This window comes from Coturnix japonica, unplaced genomic scaffold, assembly GCF_054131305.1.
Source record: "Coturnix japonica strain WE unplaced genomic scaffold, WE-NBRP24 Scf049, whole genome shotgun sequence".
Classification (NCBI taxonomy): domain Eukaryota; kingdom Metazoa; phylum Chordata; class Aves; order Galliformes; family Phasianidae; genus Coturnix; species Coturnix japonica.
In genome coordinates this window covers 1,752,664-1,780,010 of record NW_028188952.1, presented here as the reverse complement: position 1 = coordinate 1,780,010, position 27,347 = coordinate 1,752,664, and the positions used below count along the sequence as shown (strand labels likewise).

General features: G+C 61.2%; 4 protein-coding genes across 7 annotated transcripts; 2 read left to right on the top strand and 2 right to left on the bottom strand.

Annotated features, from left to right (window-relative positions):
* The first annotated feature begins 217 nt into the window (after positions 1-217).
* HAP1 (huntingtin associated protein 1) lies at positions 218-6,142 on the top strand. Of its 4 annotated transcripts, none has more exons than XM_015885823.3 (15): positions 257-425; positions 2,028-2,104; positions 2,202-2,318; positions 2,402-2,502; positions 2,608-2,716; positions 2,797-2,875; positions 2,948-3,078; positions 3,168-3,242; positions 3,330-3,470; positions 3,551-3,615; positions 3,763-3,912; positions 4,001-4,287; positions 4,386-4,604; positions 4,945-5,047; positions 5,403-6,142. In XM_015885823.3, the coding sequence occupies exons 1-15, from the start codon at positions 329-331 to the stop codon at positions 5,755-5,757; spliced, it is 2,106 nt and encodes a 701-aa protein (XP_015741309.2). In that variant the 5' UTR covers positions 257-328; the 3' UTR covers positions 5,758-6,142. The 4 variants fall into 4 exon arrangements, with proteins under 4 accessions (XP_015741312.2, XP_015741309.2, XP_085388737.1 ...); XM_085532611.1 differs by lacking the exon at positions 257-425 and adding an exon at positions 1,613-1,917; XM_015885826.3 differs by lacking the exon at positions 4,945-5,047 and having other exon boundaries at positions 218-425.
* A 67-nt stretch (positions 6,143-6,209) lies between these two features.
* On the bottom strand, positions 6,210-7,145 carry LOC107325197 (gastrin/cholecystokinin-like peptide). Its single transcript, XM_015885828.3, has 3 exons — positions 6,812-7,145; positions 6,474-6,671; positions 6,210-6,397 (listed from the first exon to the last, which is right to left on the bottom strand). Exons 2-3 carry the CDS (start codon positions 6,667-6,669, stop codon positions 6,273-6,275), a joined length of 321 nt encoding a protein of 106 aa, XP_015741314.1. The 5' UTR covers positions 6,670-6,671; positions 6,812-7,145; the 3' UTR covers positions 6,210-6,272.
* Positions 7,146-8,893: 1,748 nt separating this feature from the next.
* EIF1 (eukaryotic translation initiation factor 1) lies at positions 8,894-10,451 on the bottom strand. Its single transcript, XM_015885827.2, has 4 exons — positions 10,286-10,451; positions 9,895-10,058; positions 9,378-9,479; positions 8,894-9,115 (listed from the first exon to the last, which is right to left on the bottom strand). Exons 1-4 carry the CDS (start codon positions 10,314-10,316, stop codon positions 9,071-9,073), a joined length of 342 nt encoding a protein of 113 aa, XP_015741313.1. The 5' UTR covers positions 10,317-10,451; the 3' UTR covers positions 8,894-9,070.
* Positions 10,452-20,680: 10,229 nt separating this feature from the next.
* On the top strand, positions 20,681-24,543 carry LOC107325273 (keratin, type I cytoskeletal 14-like). Its single transcript, XM_085532609.1, has 8 exons — positions 20,681-21,223; positions 22,188-22,270; positions 22,672-22,828; positions 22,948-23,109; positions 23,201-23,326; positions 23,416-23,636; positions 24,028-24,065; positions 24,328-24,543. The coding sequence occupies exons 1-8, from the start codon at positions 20,729-20,731 to the stop codon at positions 24,423-24,425; spliced, it is 1,380 nt and encodes a 459-aa protein (XP_085388735.1). The 5' UTR covers positions 20,681-20,728; the 3' UTR covers positions 24,426-24,543.
* Positions 24,544-27,347: the final 2,804 nt, after the last annotated feature.

The following is a 27,347-nucleotide window of genomic DNA, read 5'->3' as shown; positions in this document are numbered from 1 at the left end:
TCCCCTATGAGGAGCACATCCCCATGGCGTGTGGTTCTGCGGTGCCCGATGGGGGCTGTGGGGTACATGATGGGGGCCGTGTCCCCATAGTGCACCGAGAGCTGCTGCTGCCGGCCGGGCTCAGCTGCCTGCTGTGTGCTGTGCCGTGCTGCGCTGTGCTGTGCTGTGCCGAGCCGGGGGGAGCGTGCAGCCCCCGACCCCGCCGCCCCCGCCCCGCTCCGGCCTGAGCGCCGCCCCCGGGACGCAGCGGGCAGGTGCGCATCGGGCGACCCCATAAATAGGGGCGGGAGCGGACGGCTCGGCACGGCTCCGCGGTGGGCACGGCACCATGGAGATCTGGAGCAGCCCCGCCGCGTACGACGAGCTGAACGGGAACGCGGAGCGCGGCGGCGGCGGGGACCCCATCGCCCGAGAGCTGGAGGAAGGTGGGGGGGCGACGGGGCTGGGGCTGCAGCGGGAATGAGGGGTCGGGGGCTCCCAACAGCCGCCCCACGGCTGCCATCTCCCGGTCTGTGTATTTCCCTTGGGGTTGGCAATCCCCCCCCTCTCCCCGGTCCCACTCACCGTGCGGGATTGCTATCCGGTCCCTTTGGGGTCACTGTGACCCCAGGAGGGGTTCCTGCCCGCTGGTGGTGGGCAGAGCGATGGGGAAGGATCCGTGGGGCTTTGGGGCTTTGGGCAGCCCCCCATGGGGGTGTGGGCTCCCACATTGTGCTGGCCCGGCCGTGCTGGTTGGTGTGTACGTGTTGGGCAGCTCCCAGGACCCGCTGCTGGCTCACGCCATCAAGATGCTCATGCTCCAATTATTTCCAATTAACGGCTCAGTGGCCTGATGAAGTGCGGTTAGAGACCCCTGCGGGAAGCAGGCCCTGCTGAGGGGAGGGGGCTGGGGCTGAGGCTGGCCCCCCATCCCTATGGATGTACCCACTGGGGTCTGGACAGGGACACGGGTGGCGAGTGGGGGCATCGCCATGGTGACGTGCACCATTACACAATCCCATCTGGGGCAGCATAATGGGATTTGTGTGGCTGAGCCTCCCCCGTTAACCCACTTTGTCTGCCCGCCTGGGGGAGTGCATGGGGTGGGGGCTGCAGGGTGAGGCTGCTGGGCTGCTCTGCTGGGGAAACTGAGGCACGCGCCGTGGGGCTGTGAGCACAGTGGGCAGCTCTGGCAGTGGCTGTGGGGTACAGGCAGAGCTTGAGGCCTCGTGCTCACTGCTGGCTGCCTCTGCAGATCAGTGGGCACCCCCTGTGCCACCCATCTGCCCCAAAGGCCCAGATATACTGGGGGGGAGGTGACCCCCCCCAGCTTGGTGTCTGTTTCTGCAGCTGCTTTGCTCCCCTTGCTGCTCACAAGGTGCTCCTCACTGTAGCCATGGGGGCATCAGGTAGTTGTGGGGTGCAGCACCCCAGGAGGGCAGATCTCAGTGCTGGGCCCCACTGTGGCTGTGAGTTTGGATGCTGTGGGTTCTGTCCCTTTGCTCCTGGCTGTTGAATGTGGGCTGGAGCAAATCCCTGTGCTCAGCCAGCGACCCCATGGAGAAACTAGGGCAGGGCTGGCTTCCTGCAGTGCCATCTGGGGGAGGGGGCTGGGGGGACGCTGCCTGCAGCTCGACTTCATGCAGTGCTGCACGGCGCTGTTTGTGCCAGTGCTCCCAGCCTGGCTTTGTGTTGGAGACGTCACCTCCCTGCGGCTCCTCCTTCCCATCCGTGTGCCCTGTGTCAGAACGGGGGGACGTTGGCACCTTCCCCTTCACACTGAGATGTGGGGTGAGGTCGGTGTGTGCCCCACAGGAGCAGCCTGCCTGCACCGTGCTGCTGCTGCCCAGCAAATGGTGAGCAGCGCAGGGCAGCTCAATGCAGCTGCTGCAGCCGTCGCCCATCACTGTGTGCTGCAGGGGCAGCGCGTGCCCGTGGGTGAGCTGCGAGCTGCAGAACGAGGGGAGGGGGCAGCAGGGAAGCACCGAGCTCCCCCTGCAGCCCCGTGTATGTACAGCCAGGTTCAGCCTTTGCCCTTCTCCCCCCAGTCCTGTGCACCGAGCGGGCTGTGCGGATCACCAAGACATACCACGACATTGATGCTGTCACCAACCTGCTGGATGAGGTGTGTGCTGGAGCACGGGGACCTGGGGCTGCGGGGCGGGGGCCGGAGGGGACGGTCCTGGTTGACACTCAGTGTGTCCCCCCCACATCTCCTGCAGAAAGAGAGAGACCTGGAGCTGGCAGCGCGCATCGGGCAGTCCCTGCTGAAACAGAACCGCAGCCTGACGGAGCGCAATGAGCTGCTGGAGGAGCAGCTGGAGCTGGCCAAGGAGGAGGTACCACCCTGAGCCCTGTGCTGGGGGGTGGGGGGTGCTGTGTAGGGCTGTGCCCCTGAGCTGAACCCTGATTATCCCCCCAGATCGCACAGCTGCGCCATGAGGTCTCAATGAGGGACGATCTGCTCCATTTCTACACCACCAACACAGAGGAGAATGAGCCCACCTCCACCCCCATCACACCGTGAGTGGGCCCCATGGGGCTGCCCCATGGCTGTGGGTCAGGGTGCTGGCAGGGCCTCATCCTGCCCACACTGTTGGTGTTCATTGCCCACCCCACTGTCCCCAGGCTGCGCCGGAGCGAGTCCTCGCTGTCCCTGCAGCAGTACTTCCAGTACGACGCTCTGCAGCAGAAGCTCCGGTGCCTGGAGGAGGAGAACCAGAAGCTTCGCCTGGAGGTGGGGGCAGCGGGGCACCCAGTGGTGATGCTGGGGGGGATGCTCTGCTCATCTCATACAGACCCTGTCCTCTCCCCCAGGCCACCACCATCGTGACAGAGACCAGCCGGTACGAGGACCAGGAGCAGCAGCTGATGATTGACTGTGTGGAGCAGTTCTGTATGTGGGCTGGGCTGGGGGGGGGGGGGATGGGGAGCACCTGGGGCGGATGGTGACGGTGCTCCCCACCAGCTGCAGCCAGCCAGCAGGTCGCCTGCCTGTCGGAAGAGCTGGCCCGCAAGGCTGAGGACACGGCGAGGCAGCAGGAGGAGATCAGTCAGCTCCTGGCACAGGTGGTGGAGCTGCAGCAGAAGTGCAGATCGGTGAGCACCCACCCCTCCCCTGCTCTGTGCTGGGGGGCACTGGGGGCACAGGGCACAGCCCCCCATGACTCCCCCCTGTTGCTCTGCAGTACAACACGGAGGTGGAGGAGCTCCAGCAGCACCTGGCCACGTCCAAGGAGGTGCAGCAGCAGCTCCGGACAGAGGTGAGTGTGGGATGGGGGGGGTTGTGGCTGTGGGTCCCCACAGGTGAGGGTTGTGCCCTGAGCGCTGCTTCCTCCCCCCCCCCCCAGCTGCAGGATCTGCAGGACAAATACGTGGAGTGTGGTGGGATGCTGCAGGAGGCCCAGGAGGAGGTGAAGAGTCTCCGCAGCCGCAGTCTGCCCAACAGCACCGTCAGCCGCTACGGCACAGGGAGCAGCCTCCTGCCCATGGTGTGTGTGGGGAGGGGGAGATTTTGGGGGGGGGGGGGGCACAGCTCCCCTGTGTTGACCCTGCCACCCCCACCCTGCAGGAATCATTGGCTGCTGAGATCAAGGGGACGATGAGGAAGGGGACGGAATCCTCCTCAGACTACAGGTAGGGGCTGATGCCGTGAGCTGGGAGGGGTCCAAGTAAGGAGCTGTGGCACTTGGGGACGCGGTGGGGATGAGCTGATGGCAGCGATTCTGTGACCCTGTGCTGGGGCTGCTCCGGGCTCAGCCCCCTCCCTCTCCCTGCCCACAGGAGCTGCCTGCGCGTTTTCGAGACGGTGAAGGCGATGAACCACGCGGCCAAAGCCCGATCGAGCTCCGCGTCCCCCCAGCACACACCCGGCTCCAAGCAGACGTCGGCTGCTCCCTCCGGGGGGGGCAGCACTCCTCACCACGGCGCCCCGTGAGTGTGGGGGGGGGCTCAGGGCAGGGGGATGTTGGACACGGTGCATTGTACAGTGCCGTGAGCCCCTGACCCCGTGTCTCCGCAGGGCGGTGGGCCCACGGGCGGCCCCCGGCCGTCAGGACCTGGAGGCGGCGCTGCAGCGGCTGTCGGTGCAGCAGCGGCTGTCGGAGGAGGAGCGCTCCTTCGAGGCGGAGCGGGAGCACAAACTGTGGAGGCTGCGGGATGAGGACGGCTCCAACGGGATCCCGACCCCCAACGGCAGCGTTGTGTCCGCCGGCTCGGGGGGCTCTGAGCACACCGCCGCCTCCGGCTTCTCGCTGGGCTCGCTCAGTTTCCTGCCGGACAAGCTGCAGATCGTGAAGCCGCTGGAAGGTGAGGAATGCGAGGGGGCTTCGTGCTGCCCTGGGGGTGCCAGAAGGGCCCTGTGTTCCCAGCTGAGCCCCTCTGCACGCCTGTATCCCCCCTTCCAGGCTCAGTGACGCTCCACCACTGGCAGCAGCTGGCACAGCCCAACCTGGGGGGGATCCTCGTGCCGCGCCCTGGGGTGCTCACTAAGGACTTCAGGCCCCTGGACATCGACCTGGAGGAGGTGTACAGCCTCACTGACCTGGAGGAGGATGAGGTGGAGGCTGCCTCCTTCCAGCTGCTGCCCACCTCCACACCCGCCAAAGCCATGGAGGGTCCCGGGGGTGAGCGGGGGGCACAGGAACGGGGGGGATGTGGGCCCCAGTCTCCCTCTGCCCTCCTGTGCTCTTTGCCCTGTGCTCTTCCCTCTCCCATTCCTTCCACCGGTCCATCCCCTGGACCCATGAAGGCACATGGCCAAGGAAGGTCCAGGAGAACTCTGGGCTCTTTGAGCCTCCTCTGAGCTGTATTGGGCTGAACACAGCCAGCACTGCTCCCTGGGTGTGGGGTTCTGCTGCTTGTGGCAGCTTCCAGCTTAACACTAGTGCTCCTATGGGCCCCCACCTGCTCTCCATGCCCTTCCCACCCATGTCCCATTAACCCGCTGTCTCCTGTCCCCTCCAGTGTTCCTCTCTGCTAACAACCTCCCCCAGACCCCGTCCACCTTCACCATCACCACCTGCCACATCCTCCACCCCACCACTGAGCTCACCACGGTGATGCCCAGGTATGTTCCTCCTCCCCCCCCCCACTGCTGCCTCCTCTCCTCCCTCCTGCCTGTTCTGTCTCCACCCTTGGGGGCTTTGTGTGGGAGGAATGGGGCACTGAGGCTGCAGCAGCGCCTGCTGCCTTCCTGCTGGGGTCAGAATGGAGCAAGGAATGGGTACCTTAACTGCTGGGTGCTATTGCAAAGCAGTGATTGGTGTGAGCTGGAGTTCACAGCATCAGTAAAACCAAAAAGCAATCACAACTGCACAAACTATCCTGCATGGATGACAAATGAGGGCACGGTGCTGGGCCCAGCCCTGCCTGCAGCCCGAGTCCCCCCAGTCACTGAGCCCTGCTCTGCTCTCTCCCTGCAGTCTGCATCACTCCGTCGTGCCTTCTTGTGGGTCCTTTGAAGGGCTGAACCGCAGCCCTCCGTCTTCGCAGCCGCCCTGCCCAGCGCCGTCGCACCTCCCCGACCCCCCCCTGGGCCTCGTCCATCTCCTGCTGCGGCGCGGCATCAACGCAGTGGTGCACCCGGCCCCGACCAGGGGAGCCCCCCCGCTGCCCCCCCATCCCTGCGCTGCGGAGGAGCCGCGGGAACCTTCATTGCGGAGCAGCATCTTCAGCGGGAACCTCGTGCAGAAGCTGCGGCGCCTGGGGCTGCACCGCGTGGTGGCCCGTGGGGAGCGGTCCTACGAGCGGGGGGAGCAGCGCGATGCGCCCACGTGAGGGCACAGCGCAGCGGAGGGACGGAACGGAGCCCCCCGCTCCCTTCATCTCCAGCGCTGGGGATCCCCGCCCTGGGACAGCGCTGAGCCCGGCAGCCGCACACGGGGCTTCATCCCAGCGGCAGAACCACCCCCCCTCCCTAAACGGGGGGCACACGGAGCTCGGCAGCCCCTTCCCTGAGCCCCCCCAGCCCCGCTGCGGGCGGCACAACCGCAATGGAGACGAGCTGCTGCCCCGTGGGGCTTCACGTGCCGGGCTGAGCCCCCACCGCCGGGACCAGGACCGTTTCTAAGCGGTGTTTCTTAGACTTTTCTGCCCACCAGTCGATGTAGCGGGGCTGCCTGCAGCTGTGCCCCATCCCTGTGGAATAAACGCGAGCACCTGATGCCGTGCGCTGTGTGCTGTGCTCCCCCCGCAGCCGCAACCTCAAGGACGGGTCAAAGCAGCAGAGCTGGGAGTGCCAAAGCTTTATTGCGGGACCAGAGCTGCGCTGAGTGCGGGGGCTCCGCGTGGAGCTACGCAGCATCAGCTGCATCCTCGGTGCTGCGGCGGCCGAAGTCCATCCAGTCGGGGTAGAAGTGCTCGTGCAGGGCCTCCATCCCCCCGTTCCCCTGCACGAAGCCTTTGCGGTCGCTCAGCTCTGCGGAGGTGGAGGGAGGGGGTCAGAACCGGCCGGGGCCGGGGTCGGGGTGGGTCGGAATCGGGAGCTGCGGTACCTGCGAAGACGTGGGGCAGGAAGCGGGACATGAGGCGCTGCTGCTGCTGCTCCTGGGTCGGGGGTTCGGGCCAATCCCGCCGGGTCAGGCTGTTGGGGGGGCGGTGGGAGCCCCCCGGGGCCTTCGCTGCCGGCCGGCACAGGCAGCCGGTCACCGCCACGCAGAGGACGAGGCCGAGGAACACGTTCGTCTTCATGGCTGCGGAGGGAAGCGGAGCGCGGGGCTGCAGCCGCAACGTGGGGCGAGGGATGGGCAGCAACGTGCTCGTGCCCAGCGCCCCGTCACCCCTCCCAGGGGCTCCCCACGTCCCTCCCGTCCCCTTCCATTCCCCTTCTCACCTCACGTTGCTCCTCCGGGGGCTCCGCGCTGCTCCCCACGATCCGGCCGCACTTTTGAAGGTCCCGGCGCTGCGCTCCGCCCCGGGGCGGCTCCGACCGCGGCGTGTTCGGGGCACCGGGATACGCGGGGCTGGACGCAGCGTCCGCACACACACACACACACACACACACACACGGATCCGTGTATCTGCACACACACATACACACATCTATCCATAGGTGCACTCATCCATACACACACAGTGTGCATCCATCCATCCATACACACAGACAGCCATACACATACACACACACACACACACACCAACTCCATCCTGAGCTGCCCCACAGCTCTGTGCCCTGCACCACCACATGGGGGTCTATGGGGTGCTCAGAGGCTGCAGGGCCCCTTCACACTGTGATGCTGGACACAAACACACGTATGGACTGTGGGTTCGTGTGTGCACACTTGGTCGTACACAGATGCAGATGTAGGCACACAGGTCATCATATATATGTGTATTAGCTGCACACAGCTACGAGGCAGAGCTGTATTACACAGCAGGCTGTAGCTCCGCACACCCCCACACCGCGGTGCTCGTGGGCTGCTCCCCCCCCCTTGCTATCAGTGGGGCAGCACGGGGCTGCTGTTATCTCACAGAGCCACAGTTCCTCCGGTATTGAGCTCATCCCGTGTGTGTTTGGGAACATTTCCCTTTGACAGAGGATGCCCCGGTGACGCACCAACATCTGCCCCAGCCCTGGCCGTGTTTGCAAAGGGCACCACGCCTCAGATAAACCCCAAACAAATGGGCTTTGGATGGGCAGGATGCAGCCAGCCCCGCTCCTCTGCTGCCCGCAGCGATCGATGCTTCCCACTGGGGAGCGATTTTTACAAAGAACAAACAAATTGTTTTGTCGTTTGGGGCTTTTAATGGCTCAATCTGGGCCAAATGAGCCGTGCTGTGATGGCTGCTGTGATGGCTGCTGTGATGGCTGCTGTGATGGCTGCTCAGTTGCTCCCTGCAGCCCTCGCTCTGTGGGGCTGTGATGTGGGGCTGCACCTGCGCCCAATACAGGGACCATTGGATGCCCCTCAGTGCAGGCAGCTCTGAGCGGTGCTGGTGCCTCTGCTGATGGCTGAGAAGCAGCTACTGCAGCAAACTGCTTTCCGGGAGCAAAGTCTCACAGGGAAGTACAGGGCAGCAAGGTGAGCTGAATGGAAACCAGGCTGGAAGTCAGAGCCTCCCACAGCAGCAAGCTGATGAACAAAGCTCGTATTTTGAGGGCTGCCAACCCTCAAGCAGCCCTTAGAAGCAGCAGCACCAACCCCACAAACCACACAGGACGTGGTGCAGGGGTTGGGACAGTCCAGCCCAGTGACAGAGTGATTCAGCCTCTGCCCATGGGCTGTTTACTTCAGCTTTGGCCATGGATGAGGAAGCGCAGCACCAACATTGCTCTGTGTTCCCCTTCCTGTGCTGGGTCACACCACACTGTGCTGCCCGGCCCAGCAGAGCTCACACAGGCACACGGCCACTGCCATAACAAAGAGCTCTGCCCTCAAAATGCAACTGAACCCACCAAGCCACCACTTTTCAAAACCATTTTTATTTAAATAAGACTTTAAATACATTACAGAAAACATTAAAAATGAAACCAAAGATCTGTTACTTCACAGGGCATCAGGCAGCAGCCGCTGGTAACACGTAAGCTCTGCAGCTCTATTTACAATGATACTGGTTACATTAATCCAAAGTCGATCCCTTGTCAGAAGTTTAACCCAGTTCCTTCAGGTACAGCAGCTCATTTGTGTGACACCAGCAGCTGCCAGGGCTGCAGCCATCCAGCATTAAGGACACAGCTCCTGCTCAGCTCCCCCACATCCCTCTACCACCAGGAATGACAACCTACAGGGTCCTGCAGCTCAGCAGCTCCCTGCAGGGCCACGGTCACTGCCCATGGAAAGCAGAAGGAATAGAAGGGAAGAGATGGGGGCAGTCCCTGGGCTCAGTGGGAGCAGCTGGGGGCACTTGTGGCATCGTCCAGCCTGAAGCTAAAGGCCCAAATGACCTCTGTTAAATGAGGGACAGCAAGACGAGATAGCATGGGCTCTTGTCAGTTTATTACATCACTGAATTACACTCGTCCAGACTGAACAGTGGACCCAAGAATGTTACATTACACAAACCGACTGGTTTTAAACTTATGACAAGGGACAGATGGGAATCTCATTGTAAGGAAATCTTCTTGCATAAAGCTCCGGTGGCCCACGGGCACTTAAAACCCATGGACTTTCAGCTGGTCGTCTTTGGCCAGTCCAATCTGCAAGAAAAAAACGCACTTTATAGCAGCTCACAGCACACAAACCTCTGTGTCCATCCAAGCACCGTCTGCACCACAGCACTGCCAAGATCCTGCTTTGTCCCACAGCGTGGAACGAAAACAAGGCTGCAAAATCCCACAGGACAATGTGAGCAAATGTTTTAGCAAGAACAGGAGCAGCGTCCTCCCTCTGCTGCTCTATTATACAACATGAGGCTCTGCCCTGTTATTACAGTGCTTAGTTCAGCAATGCAGCTCTTACCTCGACGAGGAACTGGCAGATGTTCTTGCGCTGGTCGCCCTGCAGCTGGATCACTTCTCCATACTCGGGGTGTTCGATCACAGTTCCATTGCAGGCAAATTTCTGGGGAAAGGAGGAGGATCCTTCAGGACAACAGCTGGGACTGCTGCCCCTGCCCCCCTATAGCCCCCATAGCCCTCCTGTAGCCCCCCACTGCCCCCATCCCACCCTATAGCCCCCCTATAGCCCCCATAGCCCTCCTATAGCCCCCATATAGCCCCTATAGCCCCCAGAGCCCTTCTATAGCCCCCAGAGCCCTCTTATAGCCCCCCACTGCCCCCATCCCACCCTATAGCCCCCCTATAGCGCCCATAGCCCTCTTATAGCCCCCTATAGCCCTCCTATAGCCCCCCTATAGCCCCCATAGCTCTCCTGTAGCCCCCCTATAGCCCCATAGCCCTCCTATAGCCCCCTATACCCCCCCACTGCCCCCATCCCACCCCACCCCACCCCCCCCGTGTCCCGCTGCCCCCCCCACCTTCTTGAACGCCTTCACCAGTTTCTTTTTATCGTAGTCATCCGCGATGCCCTGGACAGTGGTGAGGGTCTTCCTGCCGTTCCGCTGCTGGATCCTTATATGGATGTAGTCCTCAGTGCCGGCAGGCAGCAGGTCATCACCCTTACTTGCATCAGCAAAGGGGTCTGCGGGGACACAGCGTCAGCGCCGGCCCCGCCCCGCCGCGCTCCCATTGGTCCTCCCGCCCGCCCGTCACCGTCCCGCCGCGCTCCCATTGGTCGTCCCGCCCGCCAATCACCGCCCTGCCCCGCCCCCCTCCCCCCCGTGTGACGTCACGCGGCCCGAGCTGCGCCACGGGGCGGGGCCGCCGCAGGGAGGGGCCGCCGGGCCCAGCGGCGCACAAAGGCCTCACCGAAGGGTTGGAGGTTCTGGATAGCGGACATACGATACGATTCCCTTCCCTGGGCGAGGCGGCGGCGGCGGGCGGCGGCGGAGGCGGCGGCGCGGCGGGTGGTGGCGGCGGCGCGAGCGGCTGAGACGGAGGATGCTCTCGCGGCGGCGGCTGAGGACGCTGTCACGGGGGCGGGACCGGCACCGCCCGCTTATATACCTCCCCCGCGTGACGTCAGCACGCACGGGAAACGAGCGCGGTGATTGGCCGGCCCGCCGGGGCGTCACGACGTACGGCCGAACGCGGCCGCGCCCCGATTGGCACGACGGGAGCCGCACGCATGCGCAGTTCGAAGCCTCGCGAAAGGGGGGGGCGGTGGCACGCGGTTTGGCGCATGCGCAGAGCGGGGCTGGCTCGGGGGGCCTCGGGCAGCGCTGGGACGAGGAGACACGGAACGGAACGGAACCGAACCGCGGGTGTAACGGCACAACACGGAACGGAACCGGGTCTGTGCTCTGAGAGCGGCTGCAGCCGGGCTGCTCAGTGCAATGCGGCACAGAGCGGTTACACAGTGCACAGCATCACATCCAGCTGTGATGTGATAACAGCGATAACAGTGATAATAGTGATAGCAGTGCTGTGATGGGGGCACAGAGCAGCACATCCCATACAGGACCATGGGCCCATATAGAGCTTAAACCCCCCTGGGTGCTGATGGGCTGCGTGGGTTCGGAGCTGCTGCTCAGCCCATTTCAGTGTCTCTGGTTCCTGAAGCATCTGCCCCTTCTCCGTGTCATTATGGGCTGCAGCACTGGCTAAAATTGCCATTAAACGTGACCTTGCTCCACATCCGCCTCCAACCATCACACGGCGCTTCTCACCGCTCCATTCCTGCTCAATGTTCCGCCAACACGGAGCATCCCCCGGCCGGGCTCCATCCGAGCGGTGTCTGCGGGCCCCGCGCTGCCCACGGGGTGGCGATGCTGCTCCGTCCCCGCAGCACGTTCCTAGAAACCAGCTTTTCTCCTCCGACATCCCGCAGCCTCGTTGTGACCGCACGGACCGGAGTCAGCACGAGCCGCATCTCTGCTGTTCGATCCCATCGGTCAAAGCAGCACCAGTAATAAATGTGCTCCTGGACCGCACCACAGCACGGCAGCGCTGAGCACAGCATTGGGGCAGAGGCCGTCAGCATCCTTCATGTGGGCAGTCCTGGCAATGCCCAAAGGTGGCAGACCCTGGAAAAAGGGAGCGATGCTGCTGATCTCTGCAGGTCAGGGCTGGGATGGAGGCGCAGTAACAGGGATGTGATGGGGAGCTCCCGGCTCTCTGTCCCCAGGCACAGCAATGTGTCCCGGTGCCATCCTGCCTTGTGCTGCATCTGCTTCACCCTCAGCTCCTGCCTCCCCCAGCAGTGCCGTGCTGTGCTGCTGTCATGGTGTCCTGCAGCGTGGGGCTGAGGGCTCCCTCGGGTCGTGCCCTGCCCTGGGCTGCAGCCTTCCTCCTGCACTGCTCAGCCTTGTCATCCCCAGCTGTGAAACCTCCACTCTCCACGAGGTGCCAGGAGAGCTCTGAGCACGGAGCTGGCTGGGAGAGCTGCTGAGCTGCAAGCAGGAGCAGGCTCAGCTCTTTGCTGCCTGGCAGTCACTGCAGCAATGGGGGCTGTGCAGCTCCTCCTTGTGCAAGGACACATGGCCATGGCCGTGCCATGGGGAAGAGAATGGGGAGCTCCTGTGGGTGGGGGTGGCAGCTCCAAACTGTGCTTGTACTGTGCATCGTGCATTATCCCCCTGCCTACAATTGGGGCTGCATCGTGCTCTGGGTTTGCCATAGAAAAGCAGACTGAATCCCTTTCCATCCCGTCCATGCCCTGCATTACTCCTTGGGGCTGTAGGATGGTTCAGACCCCCCTGGGTGAGGTTCACACACATTGCTCACACCACAGGATGGTTCTGAGCAGCGATGGGGAATGAGGCCAAAGTGTTTTCTGCTGTGGAGAGGCTGAGGCATTAAGGCAGCTCAGGGCGCAGGACAGGGGGCTGGGCGGGTTCTCATGCTCAGCCTCCCGACAGAGGCACAGGGCTGACTCAGAGCTGTGCCAGCGCATCAGGGACTGCTCTGCTCAGCATTTCTCAGCCCCATTCCCACATGTCAGCATGGGCACTGCTGCCAGGTGTGCCCGCTGTCCTGCTGCTGGCACACCAGGGTCACACTGTGGCTGAAGGATGGTAAAGAGATGCTGTGAGAAGGGGCTGAGCTGCCAGGGCTGCTCACAGCCAGATCCCAGTGGGATGCAGCTGGGCTGGGGCTGAGGCAGAGGAGCACAGTGGGACTCTGGCAGCAGGGCTGTAGCACGTCTCCTGGGGAGCAGAGACAGTGGGGCTGGGAGCACAGTGCTCCCCACTGTATGCCAGGGAGAGGTCATGGGGAGATGTGAGCTGGGCCCAGCCCTGGGCAGCTCCCAGCTATGGGAAGTTGGTGCCTTACAACAGCTGGGTCTGGGCCCTGTCCTGGGTGCACACTCACGGGGTATCTCCAGTGCTCAGGGCAGGACAGTGAGGCCCTTGGTGTGGGTGCCCCCGTGCTCAGCTGCTGTGCACAGTGGGGCCTGAGGCAGAGCCCCTTTCAGCCAGGAGCTGCCCTGCAGCCTGCACAGCACTGCACCCCACACTGTCACAGAACAGCTTGGATCAGAAGGGACCTCAGAGGTCATGCAGTTAAATGGGAATAAGGTGCTGGGAGGACCGGGGCTGCCGTTGGTGTGAGCAGCAGGAACGGCAGCAGCAGAGCTGGCAGAGCCACAGCCCCGCTCTGCTGACTGAGCTGAGGGACGGGGCGATGCAGCCGAAGCCCTTTGCTCAGCACCCGCCGTGCCCCATTTCGCGTTTCCCTTACGAGGCAAAACCCACGAGGTGTGTGCAGGAACGGCCGCTCCCTGCTCGGCGCTGCCTACACGCAGCAACTCCCCGAGGGACAAACATGGGCCGCCGGCCAGCGCCTTCAACACAGCCCCGTCCCGGCACAGCCCCGTCCCGGCACAGCCCAGCGCCGCGGGGACCGGCCGCTTACACAACGCAGCCACCGCCCGGCCCGGCCGAGGGGAGCGGCACCCAGCGCCTCGTGCTCCCCGGGCCCGGTCCGTGGGGGCAGCGTGGTCCCGGTGCTGCCAGTCCCGCTGCTCTGTCCCTCGTGTGCCCCGGGCTCAGGGGTACAACAGCAGCCACATGCTCTGCCCGTCCCACGGGGCCCTCATCTGTGCCAGCCTGGAAGGGAAACAGGGAACTGTAATGGGCTGTGTGCAGGTTGGCCAAAGCCCGGATACCGGCCCTGCTTTGGGCCTGGAGAAATCCGTGAGCAAAGTGCCCACCTGCCTGCAGAACGCTGCCATCCCTGCAGGTCCCACATCTGCTGCTGCCCTTATGCTGGCAGAGCTGCTGCCTGTATCAGGCACCAGTTGGGGATTGCTGTCACCCTGAGCAGCACGTCTGCCATGGTCACAGCTCTGCCAACAGGCTGCCCCGGACAGACACACCAAGACAAAGCTGCTGCCTTTCCACAACTCTCAGCCCCATGACAAGTCTCACCAGGATCCCACTGAGCTGGCAGCAGGTTTGGGTGAAGCCCATGGGGCTTTGGTCGGCTGCTCCCCATGGCCAGCAGCACCACAGCGTGTTGTCCCTGCCACAAGCCCATGCTTTGCATCGCCCTGCTCCAGGACGGGCTCCATGTGGATCTCAACCTTTGCTTTTCAGACCCCAGCTGCATCCTAACCAGCAGAAGCTTCAGCTCAAGCCGTTGCCCCACGCTGAGCCCATTGCCTCGCAGCCTGGGGCGGGGGCTGCACAGCGGACCCCCGAGGTCTGGTTGGGGGGGGCTCCATCCGTACCCCCATGGAGCCCATTTCGGGGCCGTGCTGCCCTGCCGTGACTTGCCCAGCGCCGGGCGGGGAGCAGCGCGGTGGTTCCGTCCCGGCCCGTTCCCATCGCTGTCAGCCGGGCGTGCCGGGAACCGCCTGCACCGGTTGCAAAACAGCCGGGCTGGGCGCTGCGCTGGATGCCACGTTCCCAGCAGCTCCCGGGAGACGCTGCAGGACAATGTGCCCCCATTGCACCCCGCAGAGCTCCGGGGATGCTCTGAACGCCGTTTGGGGTCCCTGTCACAGCAGAGGAGGTGGGCAGGATGCAGACATGGAGCTGTGCCTGAGTGTGGAGCAGCACCAGGTGTGCAGCACGGCCATGGTGTGGGCACAGCAGCTGTGCTCCATGCCATGTGTGGATGCACAGTGCCCAGCTCCTGCCCTGTGCTGCACTGGCTGGGCTCAATGCTGGCTGTGCCAGATGCTGTCCTGCTGTCAGCCACATCCCAGTGCTCGCAGATGAGCCTGTGACTGCTGCGGGCTGCTCGGCCCCACTGCAGTGAAGCTCACACTCCAGCAGCTTTTGCTACTGCTCAGTGCTGCAGCACATGCTGGCCAGGATGGCAGCACCATGGTGACCCCAATTCCCAGCACAGGGTGGGAAGCACGGGGCGGCTGGAAGTCAGTGGAGCTGATCAGTGAAGCTGAACCAGGGCTGCCCACAGCTCCCCAGGGCCACAGGTGAGGTGCTGGGGACAGGAGAGATGCAGACCTGTCTGTGCTGTGAGTCCTGCCCTGTGTGCAGAGCTGACACCCGGCTGGTTTCTGACCCCTCAGCACGTCCCACCTCTCCCCCTCTCACCCACAGGCCTGAGCCCAGAGCAGCCACTGTGTTGCCAACCTGTGCCAGCCAGGGTGAGGGCTGAAGGACCTCCTTGGCTCAACACGGCCACTCGTGAGGCTCCAACCTCCTAGGGACACCAGTGTGCAGCCCCCAGCTCTGTGCCACTGAGACCCACACACTGTGAGCCCACAGGTTTGGCTGCTCAGCACCCAGCTGTGCCATGTGTGGGGCTGCTTGGCAGTGCACAGGAACGGGGCAGGCATGAGCCCCCCCCGGAGCTGTGGGACCCCCAGGCAGCAGCGCTGGGCTGGTTGTGCCTGCAGTGCGGGTGAGCCCGAGCCGGGGCCAATGGGGTCCCTCTGCCCACCGAGCTCCCCAGGCAGAGCAGTGCGGGCGGGGAGCTGGTTCTCAGGCTCCTGCCGATGGTGAAAGCTGTTTCCCAGGCGTGGGCCGGGAGGAATGCGAACCCTGTGAAGTGCTCTGTAATTACCGCCGGGCGAGTCGCAGCGTGGAGCCGAGCCGAGCCCCAGCCGCGGGCGTGGGAGCGGGCGGGTGACGCACCGACCTGTCCCCTCCTGCCCCAGGAACGCGCCGCCGTGACTCACGGGGCGGGTGGGGGCACGAGGCGTGAATGGGAACGCGCAGAGTTCCGGGCTGCGCCCCACGGCAGCGCACAGCCCCGTGTCCCACAGACACTCACCCCACGGGGCCGGTACCACGCGCTGCACCGAGCCCGGCTCCGTCCCGCAGCGTCACCGAGCACAGGGAGCGCCGCTCCCCGGCCGGAGTCACGCAGCCTCGTTTCGGACAGCCCTGAGCCTACGGGCACCGAATCCCCCCTCGGAGCCGCAATGCGGCCGGTGTTTGCCCCACCACGGGGGGCTGTGCAGGGAGCACAGCCGGGGTCAGCACCGGGGGCATCCCGGAGGGAAGGGCTGGGGCGGGTCGGGGGCTGCGGCGGAGCAGAGGCGCAGCTACAGAAGCTCAGTCGGGGCTGCACGGCCGGTTCCGAGCGGGGCGGCTCCTTGTGCCGCACATCGCAGGGACTCAGAACTACCCGCAGCCGTGCGTGCACGTTCTGGCACATACATGTGCACCGCTCACACGTCTGCGTGCCGCCCCCTCCCCTCCCCACTCGAGAAGGGCTCGGCTCTGTCAGCCGGGGATCGGCGCAGAGCCCGACCCGGAGCAGCACCGAGCTGCGTGCGGGGCTCCGCGCCCTGTGTCTGCGGGTACCGGCCGCAGGCCCCGCACCGCGAGCACTTGCGGGCTGCAGGCAGAGACGGCTGCTCGCAGCGCAGTACCCGCACAGCCCATCCCGCACCGCAGCCCGGTGGATTGCAGAGCACCCCGTGCACCCCCCGCCTCCCCCGCCCCGCCCCGCCGCTCCCCGCCCCGTTCCCGTCCCGCTCCGCCGCCAGCTGAGGGCGCCCGTGGGCAGCGTTTGTGCCTCCGGCAGCGCCCGGCGCGTCCCCGCGGGGCTCGATCCGCTCATCGGCGCGTCCCCGTCGGGCTCAGGGGTCCCTGCGGTGGGGCCGACCCTGACCCATCTTGTCCCGCAGCCCCGGCGCATCCCCGCCCCGCCCCGCCCCGTGTGCCCCCCCCGCCTGGGGACACCGTGACGGCAGCGCCGGGTGGCGGCACGTGGCGGAGGGTGCCGGGATGAAGGGTTACCCCCAGGGTTCGCTGCCCTGCAGTGTCTGAGAGCAGCTATTCGGATTGAAAAAAATCAAATAAATAAGAATGAGGAAAAAAAAAGAAAAAAAAACAAAACACCAAAAACCAAATAACAACAACAACAACACGGTTAAGAGCTGATGCGACGAACAGGCTGATAATCACTGTTGCTTATCGGGAGGATCGGCCGCGCTCCAGGCGAGATGCGCGCGGTGCCAGGCGCGGTGCCGGGCCCGGGCAGATCCCAGCGCGGTGCCAGACACCCGCCCGCGGCCCTTCGCTTTGAACGCCGCACGGAAAACCATTAAGTGCTGCGAGTCGTGCGCTGCCGGCGGGTGGAGGCACGGCCCGGCGCACCGGCACTGCCGCCTCCAGGGGCCGGGATCACGGCCGACCCCCCCCCCCCAAGGACCGGGGGCTTCCCTGGACAGAGCCCCGGGAACGCAGCGCCCGCAGCTCCCAGCGCTCACACCCGCCCGGTCCGCAGAGCGCGGCTCGGGGCTCACGGCATCCCGAGCTCAAAGGGGGAAAGATGCTGCCAAGGCGAGGGTGAGGAAACGCCAGAGGTGGGAAACTCCAAAGGCTGGGGACGGCTGTGCAGACAGAGCTGAAACGCTGTGATAGCTGGAGAGTTTGGCTCCTCTCAGACACAAAGAGCTTGTCTGGGGTAAAACAGGCTCTGGTTTGTCATTCTGCCTCTCCCTCGCCAAGCCCTGGCCGTGCCCCTGACTGCAGCCCGAAGGGATTCCCAGGAAGAGCTCTGGGCTCTGCACCAGGGAATCCCCGGCCCTGGGATGCTCTGTGCGGCTGCTGCCCAGCGTGGGAGCTGAGCGGGGCTGGGACGGCACCACAGCGCCTTCAGGGGCACCAATGGAGCACAGCAGGCTGCCCAGGACCCCATCCAGCCCGGTCCTGAGCACCTCCAGGGCGCCCACAGCTTCTCTGTGCCTCACCACCCTCGTGTTATAGACTTCCTTCCTAAAAGTCACCCCCGTGAGCTCCCCTCCCATCAGTCCCTCTCCCTGCTGGTCCCACTGCTGCCTGTAACCTGTTCCTCCTGCTGTCAGGTGGCCTCGAGCATCACCCACTGCCCAGCACCCACCTCCCATCTCTCACTGCCATCATCCCTCTCCCAGCCTCTGCCTGCGGCTGAACGCCCCAGGTCTGCCCAGGAGGGAGTTTCCATTGCACACACACCATAAAGATTCCTTTCATGGTAACAAACCTAAGAATGCTTTTTTCCAGATAATGTGTGGGGGCTGTCAGGGCATGTTCGAGCAAATGATAAAGAATCAGCAGCCGAGATAAAAAGAAAGGCAGTGCATTTCACTCCACACCTCGGTGTATTTGTTACCCATCCTGGTGCTGTTCAGCCCTATAGAGCAGAGCAGGGCACGGCCCATCCCTTCCACGCAGCCCTCCCAGCGCCGCGTCCTTCAGCTCTTCCTGCAGAGCTGTGAATTGCACTTAGGAGAAGCTGGCCCACAGGGGAAACGCACTGATTCCTAATTAGCTCTCATTCATTTCATTAAAAGCTCAATTAAGTGCTGCTGTCTGAGGCGAGCCCAGCACGCTGACCCCGGCCTTTCACAGCATCCCTCAGCACTCAGCTGTCCCTGCTGCAGCTCAGCCCCATCCCACGCCGCACACCTGCAGCACAGATAGCATCTGCGGCTGGAACGGGCGCCGGCGGCGTCTCCCGAATGTTGTGATGTATTTTTATCTCAGGGGAATTTACTGTGGGTGTCTCAGGAGCCTGCGAGGCTGAATTCTTCCACCATGAGCTGGGGGGGGGCAGCGCTGCGGGGATTCCGGGAGGGTCGGCCTGGGCAGCAGCGGGATTAACTGTGGGCTGAACTTCTGTATGGTGATGGTATCAATGGACTCAGATTCGGGTCTGTCCACCCTGGGGCTGTGGCAGAGCTTTGCCTCTTTGTGGCAGTTGTCAGCTTTGGGTTTGGGATGTGGTGGGGCGCTGGGTGTGCAGGCAGAGCTCAGCACAGGGTCTGCCCAACATGGGAATGACACAAAGTGTTCGCTGAGAGCCACAGTGTGAGCGAAGTCAGCACAGCTGCAAATCTCAGCACAGCTGCACGGCTCAGCACAGGGGTGGCCGAGGAGCACAGCTCACACACGGTGCTGTGCCACCAGCACTGCTGGCAAACACCGACCCCCCGCACCAAACGGCAGCGTGCCAGCAGCCAGCTCAGAGCCACACATCTGCCTGGGCTGCAGTGCTACCCTGCACCCTGCTGCTGCCAGGCCCCATGCCCTGCTCTCAGGAGGACGTGGCACCAGCAGCCCATGGAGAATCACAACACAGATCCAGAGCAAACGAGCTCCAAGGCCGTTCTGCAGAGCAGAGCCCTCAGCTGAGGGTCCTGCACCAACCTGGGCTGGGCTGCTCCGTCCCACTGCCCAGCACGACTCCCTGTGAAGGCCCTGAGGTGCATCACGGATGCAGCTGGATGTTGTTACTGTTGTGATCTTTGGGGAATAGATGAAAGGGAGGAGGCACCCCGAATTACTGAGGGTGAGGCTCTGGGAACATTTGAGCAGCTCCAAAATCAGTTAAGTTCTTTAGAATGTGAAAACAGCCAGAGGGGCCTCGGGAAGGAAGGAGATCACTGCGGGAGAGAAGTACAAAAGCTGCTTAATCCCCATAACTCCATGGCTGCCTCACAGGAACCTCTGCTAAAAGCAAGAATCACTTCTCTTATGTCTCAGATGACATCTCTGGAGCCAGCCAGGCCAGCAGCTTGGGTGTGCGAATTTCCACTGCATAGTGCAACACCTGGCGCCGCATCACTGAAGGGATTGTTTTTTTCCAAGCAAAGAATACAACGGCGCAGTGTCTCCCTTCCTGCTCCTCTGCCGCCTGTCAGGCTAATTCCAGTCCAGCCACATTGCTACAACCACAGCGCCCAGTCCCTCCATACTGGTGCAGGTGTGGCCCCATCCTGCACGGCTCTGGGCAGTGCTGTTCAGCCCCCATTCTGCTCTGTGCTGCTCCCCCTGTGCCCCCACATCCCCCATGTAGGCAGCGCTGCCTTGGTAAGTTCAGCATTGCTGCCTTGCAGCCCCACACCTGCAGCAGAACACCGACCCATATGAGGCACGAGCACAGCAAAGGGCCGATCACATTCTGTGCATCGGGAGCTGTGTGCGACGTGTCCTGGCTGTGGGTGTCTAACGCAGTTCCAGTTCTCTTTATCTGCCCTTGTCTCTCTGAGCATCACACCTTGTCACAGCAGTGACAGCGGGAATGGAGGCACAGACTTTGCAGAAGCCACAGCTGCTGCTGGAAGGTGCAGCAGGAAAGCAGTCAGGTCTGAAGCCACAACCCAGGTGCCACTGGAAGCAGTGGGTGCCTGCACCTTAAGTGACCGAAACCCATCGCTGTGGGGACTTTCCGACCTCTGCAGAGATTCACCCTACACCGCTATGTCAGCAGAAACCACCGCAGTTTCTTCTCTTTTGAATTACAGGGTTCTGCCAAATGCAGTATCAGTACAAAGTACCGCCAGGTCTGTGCTTGTCCTGGATAGAGGTCCTGGCTGGAAGGTTTCCATCTGGCATCGGTTCAGCCCTACATACAGATTATGGATGCTCAGAGCTCCTAAGTCAGCAGCTTATGTTGGCTTCAGGCACTTTAAAAACCCAAATAGATAAATGTGTAGATTTGAAGGATATCGGGTGCTTGAGGACAGTGTCACAGGGGATTCACTTGTTACTTCATGCAGCAGCGCAGGGTGGAGTTGCAGTGAGCACCTCCATGTCTCAGGTGCAACACTGAAATGCTAAAACGTAGCCCTGAGCGAGGAGCCGCCGTCCTGAATCACAGCTGTGCTGGGAACGAAAGCGGAAAGAGCAGCTCCTGGTGTGCTGCAGCGATGCTGGTGGGAAGTGACAAAAGATGTGAAACAGGGGCGAGAAAAGTGATGATTCCGGAATTTGGCTGCGAGTGTCAGGGGTGACGAAAAGCAGCGGCAACGCCTCCCGCGTGGGCTATAAAGGGCTGCGGGCAGGGGAAGCGCGCACTGCTGCCTGCACTGCCAGCCCGCTGTGCCCAGCCTCTGCCTGCACCATGAGCACCACTGTCCGGCAGTTCTCCTCCTCCACCTCCCTCAGGGGCCTGGGGGGGGGTTCCAGCAGGCTGTCCTGTGGCCGGGCAGCCGGCTACCGGGCCCCCAGCGTCCACGGGGGCTCCAGCAGCTACTCTGTCTCCTCCCGCATTGTCTCGGGGCTCGGCAACAGCTATGGGGGCAACTACTGCAGCAGCATTGGAGGGGGCCTCGGCGGGGGCTTTGGGAGCAGCTATGGGGCCGGCTTTGGGGCCAGCTTTGGGGCAGGCTTTGGGGGTGGCTTTGGGGGCGGCGATGGCATCCTCCCGGCTGGTGAGAAGGAAACAATGCAGAACCTCAACGACCGCCTGGCCGCCTACCTGGACAAGGTGCGTGCCCTGGAGGAGGCCAACACTGACCTGGAGGTGAAGATCAGGGAGTGGTACAAGAAGCAGGGGCCCGGCCCTGAGCGCGACTACAGCCCCTATTACCGGACCATCGAGGAGCTGCGCAGCAAGGTGGGTGCGGTGGTGCACACGGTGGGACACCCCATCAGATGTAAAGCAGAGTGCTGCCTCTCAGTCAGCACACATGGTGAGAGCCTCTCCATACCTGTGCAGTGTCAGGATGGAAATTCAGAGATTGCTCAGTTCTGATTGCATTCTTCTAGATGCAAATACAGATAACTTTCACTGGAAGAACTAATGTAAAAGTAGCCAAAATGAAGAAATATGGACAAGTCTGCTTTCATAACTGCCTTTTTCTTGAGAGTTTAAAGCCAGTACTTGGGAAAGTTGTAGGTGTCTGCAAACTGTGAAGGAGTGCAGTGATATTTGTAAACACTGAGGTGAGATTTGTAAACATGAAGGTGGTGTTTGTAAACTCTCAGTCACAGACTTTGCAGACTGTTGTCCTGCTCCAGGGAAGGCCATGTACAGCAGAGATGCTCTGGGATGCTGGCATGGGATGTAGGGAAACCCCTTCCTCTCTGTCTCCTTTGCACCAGAGCTAATGTCCTCCCACACTCTGCCTCCAGTCTTCTCCCAGTGTGCATTCTTTGCTCCTATATTTGTAATACAAGCATCAGAAGCTGTAGGTACCTGTTCGCTTCAGTCTCGTTTTCTGCAGTCCCAGGACCAACGGGCACCATGTTTGCCATGCACAAACTCCCTGCTGACCTGCAGGTCTACCAGCAGTGCTGCTGTGTGCTGGGGTGGGAGCGGTGATTCCTGATTGACCCTTGCATAACCACCCTGTGCTCTGAGGCATGGGAACCAGTGCTGTTATCTCATCTCACATCTGTCATGACTCCGTCTGCCTTTTGTAATACTTAGTGATGGAATGTTGGAAACTGAGGTCACAGAGGCTTTGGAAAGCCCCTGGTTGCCCCAGACCCATCCCTGTCATCACAGCCTCAGTGTGCGCTGCTCCCTGGGCTTCTGATGCTCATCCAGTGCTTTCTTTTCATCCTCCCCTCTCCAGGTGCTTGGGGCCACCGTTGACAATGCCAACCTCCTGCTGCAGATCGACAATGCCAGGCTGACAGCTGATGACTTCAGGACCAAGTAAGTCACATCTCCTGGAAAAAGGGAACAAGGTCTGCAGATGTTTGGTGAAAATCCCCATCCCAGACCCAGAAAGGCAGCTTGGAAACAAAGCCTTCAAAATGAAGATGTGATTTCCAAAGCAGCCAGTTACCTAAATCCTGTAGGCGCTCCATAACTTCACTGTTGCTTGTGTGAGCACTGGGCTGCTGTGCTTTCATCTTCCATGCATGCAGCTTAGCAAAGCCCAGAGCAGTACTAAGGCCCAGTAATGTCAAGACAAGGCTGAGTTGTGGGCTCAAGTGACATTGCTTTGCCAGCTGTGACACTGTGCACAGTGCACAATGTGAGCAGCAGCCAAGGAGCTCTGCCACGACTAGATGTGATCTCAGCATCCTTGGTCACTGCTGTTGTGTCTCCAGGTTTGAGACGGAGCAGGCCCTGCGTCTGAGCGTGGAGGCTGACATCAACGGGCTGCGCAGGGTGCTGGATGAGCTGACCCTGTCCAGGGCCGACCTGGAGATGCAGATTGAGAACCTGAAGGAGGAGCTGGCCTACCTGAAGAAGAACCACGAGGAGGTGAGTGCAGTGCCAGCACCCACTGGGACTTTAACATATATCCAGGGTAGAGGGGGTCAGGCATGGGGTGAGAAGCCACCCACAATTAGGGCTGTGACATTGTCTTTCCTTTTCCCTAGGAAATGAATGCGCTGCGTGGGCAGGTGGGAGGAGAGATCAGCGTGGAGATGGACGCAGCTCCCGGCATCGACCTGACCAAGATCCTGGCCGAGATGCGGGAGCAGTACGAGAGCCTGGCGGAGAAGAACCGCAGGGACGCCGAGCAGTGGTTCTTCAGCAAGGTGAGCTGGATGCCCGCGGCTGCAGCCACGGCTGTGCCCACACCAGGCTGTGCCCACACCGGGCTGTGATGCGCGACTCGGCTTCTTGCAGACGGAGGAGCTGAACCGTGAGGTGGCCATCAACACGGAGCAGCTGCAGAGCGGCAAGACAGAGATCACGGAGCTGCGCCGCACCATCCAGAGCCTGGAGATCGACCTGCAGTCCCAGCTCAGCACGGTACGTGGGGCCGCTGCCCGCCGGCGTGGGGATGGGGCCCTTCCCCACCGCCCCCGTCACCCTGAGCCCGTCCTCTCCTCCACACGCAGAAAGCGGCACTGGAGGGCACCCTGGCCGACACCGAGGCGCGCTACGGCACCCAGCTGGCCCAGCTGCAGGTGATGATCACCAGCGTGGAGGAGCAGCTGGCCGAGCTGCGCTGCGACATGGAGCGCCAGAACCACGAGTACCGGGTGCTGCTGGACGTCAAGTGCCGCCTGGAGCAGGAGATCGCCACGTACCGCCGGCTGCTGGAGGGAGAGGATGCTCAGTGAGTGTGGTTTGAGTAGGCTGTGGTTGGGGACAAGAGGTGGGAAGGGGCTGTGTAGGTCTGCGTTCTCTGAGCTCATGCCCTGATGCTGGGCATGCACTGAGTTCCCCTTGTTGCTGATCCTGCTGCGCAGTTGGGGGTCCCACAGTGCTGTGCGCCTCAGAACAGGGAACACACATTGCTGGGAATGGGCTGCCATAGTGCCCCGAGCCCCGGCACACACTGCCCCAGCACTGTCTTCCTCTTAACATAACACAAAGTGGTTTCCTGAAGCCCTTATAACCATACAAGGGCAGGTATAAGAAGGGAAGGCAGGGCTTCAAATAATGGTTTTGTCTCAGTGTCTGCTCTCTTTTTTCCATTTCTGACCTTATCTCATTTCTCCCTGCAGCATGTCCTCCCACTACGCCTCGCAGCCTGTGAAAGAAGGTGAGGACCCCTCAGGTCTGAAGCACAGACCGCATCCATAGCACCTTCCTGCCACAGACCAATACTCTCTAACTTAATGCAGTTCCTATTTTATGACATTTTCAAAGTGTGAATTGGCAGAATTTTTTCTCCTAATATACCAAAAACACATTTTAGAAGATCATCAGTGTGGAGCAACTGTAATAGCAGTTGTTAAGGTGTGGGTAAGAGGAAACCCATGGCACAGCACTGCCGTACAGAACGGTTCCTTCTCCCCCTGCAGGGCCTGTGACCACACGCCAGATCCGCACCATCTTTGAGGAGGTTCAGGACGGGAAGGTGATTTCCTCCCGTGAGCAGATCACACAGGCTGCACTCTGAATGCTCCACTCTGGTCCCGCAGCTTCGCTTTGTGCAGCACTGCTGCAGCCCAGTCCCCTTCTGTAAGCACTGAGCTGTGTGTGGGCATCAAATAAAGCTTTTGGCATTTGCACCTGCACCTCGTCTCATTGCTCGGCCAGGCCTCCCATTTATTCACCTGCTGGACACAGGGCTCTGGTGAGCACCCTGTGCAGTGCAGCCGGGGCAGTGCGGGGGCTGCCAGGGGAGGGGTTGGGGTGCAGAGGTTTATGTCCCTTTGGAAATAGAGTCCAAGTGAGCACAGCCCCCGCAGGCAGGTGAGTGCCCTCCTGTGAGGCGCTGCCCGCAGCCCTGGCTGTTCCTGGAAAGCAGCTCAGACACATTCTTGGCTGCATTCTGCCACATGACTTCATAAATCCACCTTTTAGATCAGTGGGATGACTCAGAAAAGTGCTATTAATTCTATGTAAGAACAGAGCCATCCGCATGGTTTTAAGACCCCTTTCAACAAGTCTGCTTGCATCTACGGGGAGACGAGACAGTTCTGATTTACCAAAGCACTGAGGAATGCAGCCGTGCAGCCGTGCTGATGTGGAGCTGCCCCGTGCTGGGCGGGTCTGGTGGGGCTGCAGCAGGAGGGTGGCACAGACACAGCCCCACTCACCGCCCCACAGAGACGCTAATTGGCCCCCAGCAGAGCAGGGCCAGGGGAGCTGCACCTTGATCCATCCCTGTGTTACACTTTTCTCCCAGAAAAGCGTGGCATGCCCCTGCAGCTATAGGAACAGCAAACAATGGCTAGCTAACAAGATCCTGTTTTAATTACACCCGCTACTGCAAATTGTGAGGTAGGTGTGGAAAGCAGATGTCGGCTGTCCCACCTCAAGCACCAATAAGCAGCGCTGACCCCGCAGAGCTGAGTGCTGGCCGTGCAGCAGGAGGCAGCTCCAGGCATGTTGGCTGTGTGCTTGGGTTCCAAAAGACACTGACTTCTCCAGGGCTGAATTCCTCTGACACAAAAGACCACTTTGGAAACAGAAATGAAGGTGTGGCTTTGTAACCTTGTAGGGAAGCTCTGTACAGTGATCTGATCCTGGGGCAAACTTTATGAACACACTGAATCTGAATAGTTCCAGAATAAAAGGAGATGCATTCTGGTCCTGCAGTTTCTGCTTCTTCCCCCCTGCTTTCCTCCTGCAGTCGGATTGAAGTGCACACCTGAACAGCAGCGAGCTGAGGTGAAACTGCTGTGATGCCACAGAATGAGCGTTTTGGGGTCAGAAATGTGTAAGAAACGGGCTCACAGTGTGCATGAATCGTTGGCCTTCCCTTCAAAGGAGAGCGCGCAGTCATTTGTGGCTGTGTGCAAAGGAGATCGTGTTGAAAATGTCTTAGAATTGTTAATTTGTTGTCTTACATCTTAATTAACAGCTCATCATTTTAATTGCTGCCGTGTGGCAGCATTAAAGCATTGCAGATATTTGAGCTGTGATGGCACTCACAGTGGTTAAACCAGAGATGAAAGAAAGGCAATTCCATGCACAGGCACTGCTGACCTGCTCCCCTGGAGGGCTCTGCTGATCACCATGTGGTTCTGCAGGGACTTCTGCTGGTGACACTGAGTACAGATGGTGATGGGGAGGGCTGTGTTGCTCCCCCACTGCCTCCACGCTGTGCCAAGGCCCAAGGAAAGGGAGTCCATGGGCACATCCCCCCCTGTGCCACTTTCCTCACACAGGAGAAGGAATTGCATCACCCGGAGCCACTCAGCAATGTACCTTTGTTGCTTATTTCCAAACTCTCCCCCCGTCATTGGCAGATGATCTAAGGAACACTTGGCTGTTGGAAGGGGCTGTCGGGGCCTGTCCGGGAGCAGTCAGACATCTCGCCATGCACACACATGAGAAATTCCTTCTCCTCCACACCCTGCACCACCGCCAGTGCCGCTCCGCACTGTGACGCATGCAGCAGCATTGCAGCCAGGCAGCAGAGCCCTGAGCCCACCGCCCAGGGCAGCACACTGTGCGCCCACTGAGCCCTGCTAGCGCTGGGCTGTCAGCTGCAGACCCACACAGCTCTGTCCTGCCCTCTTTACAGCTGCTTGGGGTGTTCATGCAAAGAGCAGCTTCAGCAGGAGCCGTGCTGCTGCCAGCTGTGAACTCTTTGCAGTGCACAGGGACCTGTAGCTCCTTTTCCTATGACCTTCATCTGCTGGATGCTGTTCTACGGTTTCTCCTGGAGAATCTCGTGGTTTTTAAGTTACTCCAGCTCACAGCCATCCCCTGCCTTTTCGGAGCACTTCCTCGGCTCCTGCTTATAAAAGCAGAACAGCACAGTTCCTCCTCATTTCCTTTCCATATTCCACCCCTCCTGGGTGGTCTCTGAAGTGAAGAATTAATCAAGCCCTAAAGGATGAACTCCTTTTAATGCCAGAGAAAATCTCACCTGCAGATAAGAGAGGGGAGCTGCACCTCAGTCCTGGCAGCACGGCTCTCCCACCCCCAGACCTGCACTGTGTGCTCTGCAGGGCTGCAGCCCCACAGCACTGCTGTGTGCTCGGACAGGGACTGAGCTGCTGGGCCAGGAGCAGCAGAAGAGCTGCTGAATTCCTCCCCTTTAACATCACCTGAATAGATCCATTTCAGAGGTAGCACTACAAAGGAATATTAAAGTGTAGCCCTGAGCAAGGAGCCTCCTCCTTTGAATCACACCCGACTATTTACTTGGAAACGGAAGAAGCATAAAAACGCCCTTCGTGAGATAAGAGCTTTCTAGTGAAATATGGCAAAAAGCGTGAACAGAACAAAGGAAAAATGACGAATCTGGAAGTTGGCTCCGATTTTAGGAGTGACGAAAATCAACGGGAATGCACCAGAAAAAAAAAAAAGCAGCGGCAACGCCTCCCGCGTGGGCTATAAAGGGCTGCGGGCAGGGGAAGCGCGC

Excerpts from the sequence above, each read along its gene's own strand:
- HAP1 (XM_085532611.1), top strand. The coding sequence starts at position 1,620 with ATGCAGTGCTGCACGGCGCTGTTTGTGCCAGTGCTCCCAGCCTGGCTT. Across the intron at positions 2,319-2,401 it reads TGGAGCTGGCCAAGGAGGAG|ATCGCACAGCTGCGCCATGA; the intron begins GTACCACCCTGA and ends TTATCCCCCCAG. Across the intron at positions 4,288-4,385 it reads GATCGTGAAGCCGCTGGAAG|GCTCAGTGACGCTCCACCAC; the intron begins GTGAGGAATGCG and ends CCCCCCTTCCAG.
- LOC107325197 (XM_015885828.3), bottom strand. The coding sequence starts at position 6,669 with ATGAAGACGAACGTGTTCCTCGGCCTCGTCCTCTGCGTGGCGGTGACC. Across the intron at positions 6,398-6,473 it reads CCTGCCCCACGTCTTCGCAG|AGCTGAGCGACCGCAAAGGC; the intron begins GTACCGCAGCTC and ends CCACCTCCGCAG.
- EIF1 (XM_015885827.2), bottom strand. The coding sequence starts at position 10,316 with ATGTCCGCTATCCAGAACCTCCAACCCTTCG. Across the intron at positions 9,480-9,894 it reads TGGTGAAGGCGTTCAAGAAG|AAATTTGCCTGCAATGGAAC; the intron begins GTGGGGGGGGCA and ends TCCTTTCCCCAG. Across the intron at positions 9,116-9,377 it reads TCTGCCAGTTCCTCGTCGAG|ATTGGACTGGCCAAAGACGA; the intron begins GTAAGAGCTGCA and ends TTTTTCTTGCAG.
- LOC107325273 (XM_085532609.1), top strand. The coding sequence starts at position 20,729 with ATGAGCACCACTGTCCGGCAGTTCTCCTCCTCCACCTCCCTCAGGGGC. Across the intron at positions 23,110-23,200 it reads AGCAGTGGTTCTTCAGCAAG|ACGGAGGAGCTGAACCGTGA; the intron begins GTGAGCTGGATG and ends GGCTTCTTGCAG. Across the intron at positions 24,066-24,327 it reads CTCGCAGCCTGTGAAAGAAG|GGCCTGTGACCACACGCCAG; the intron begins GTGAGGACCCCT and ends CTCCCCCTGCAG.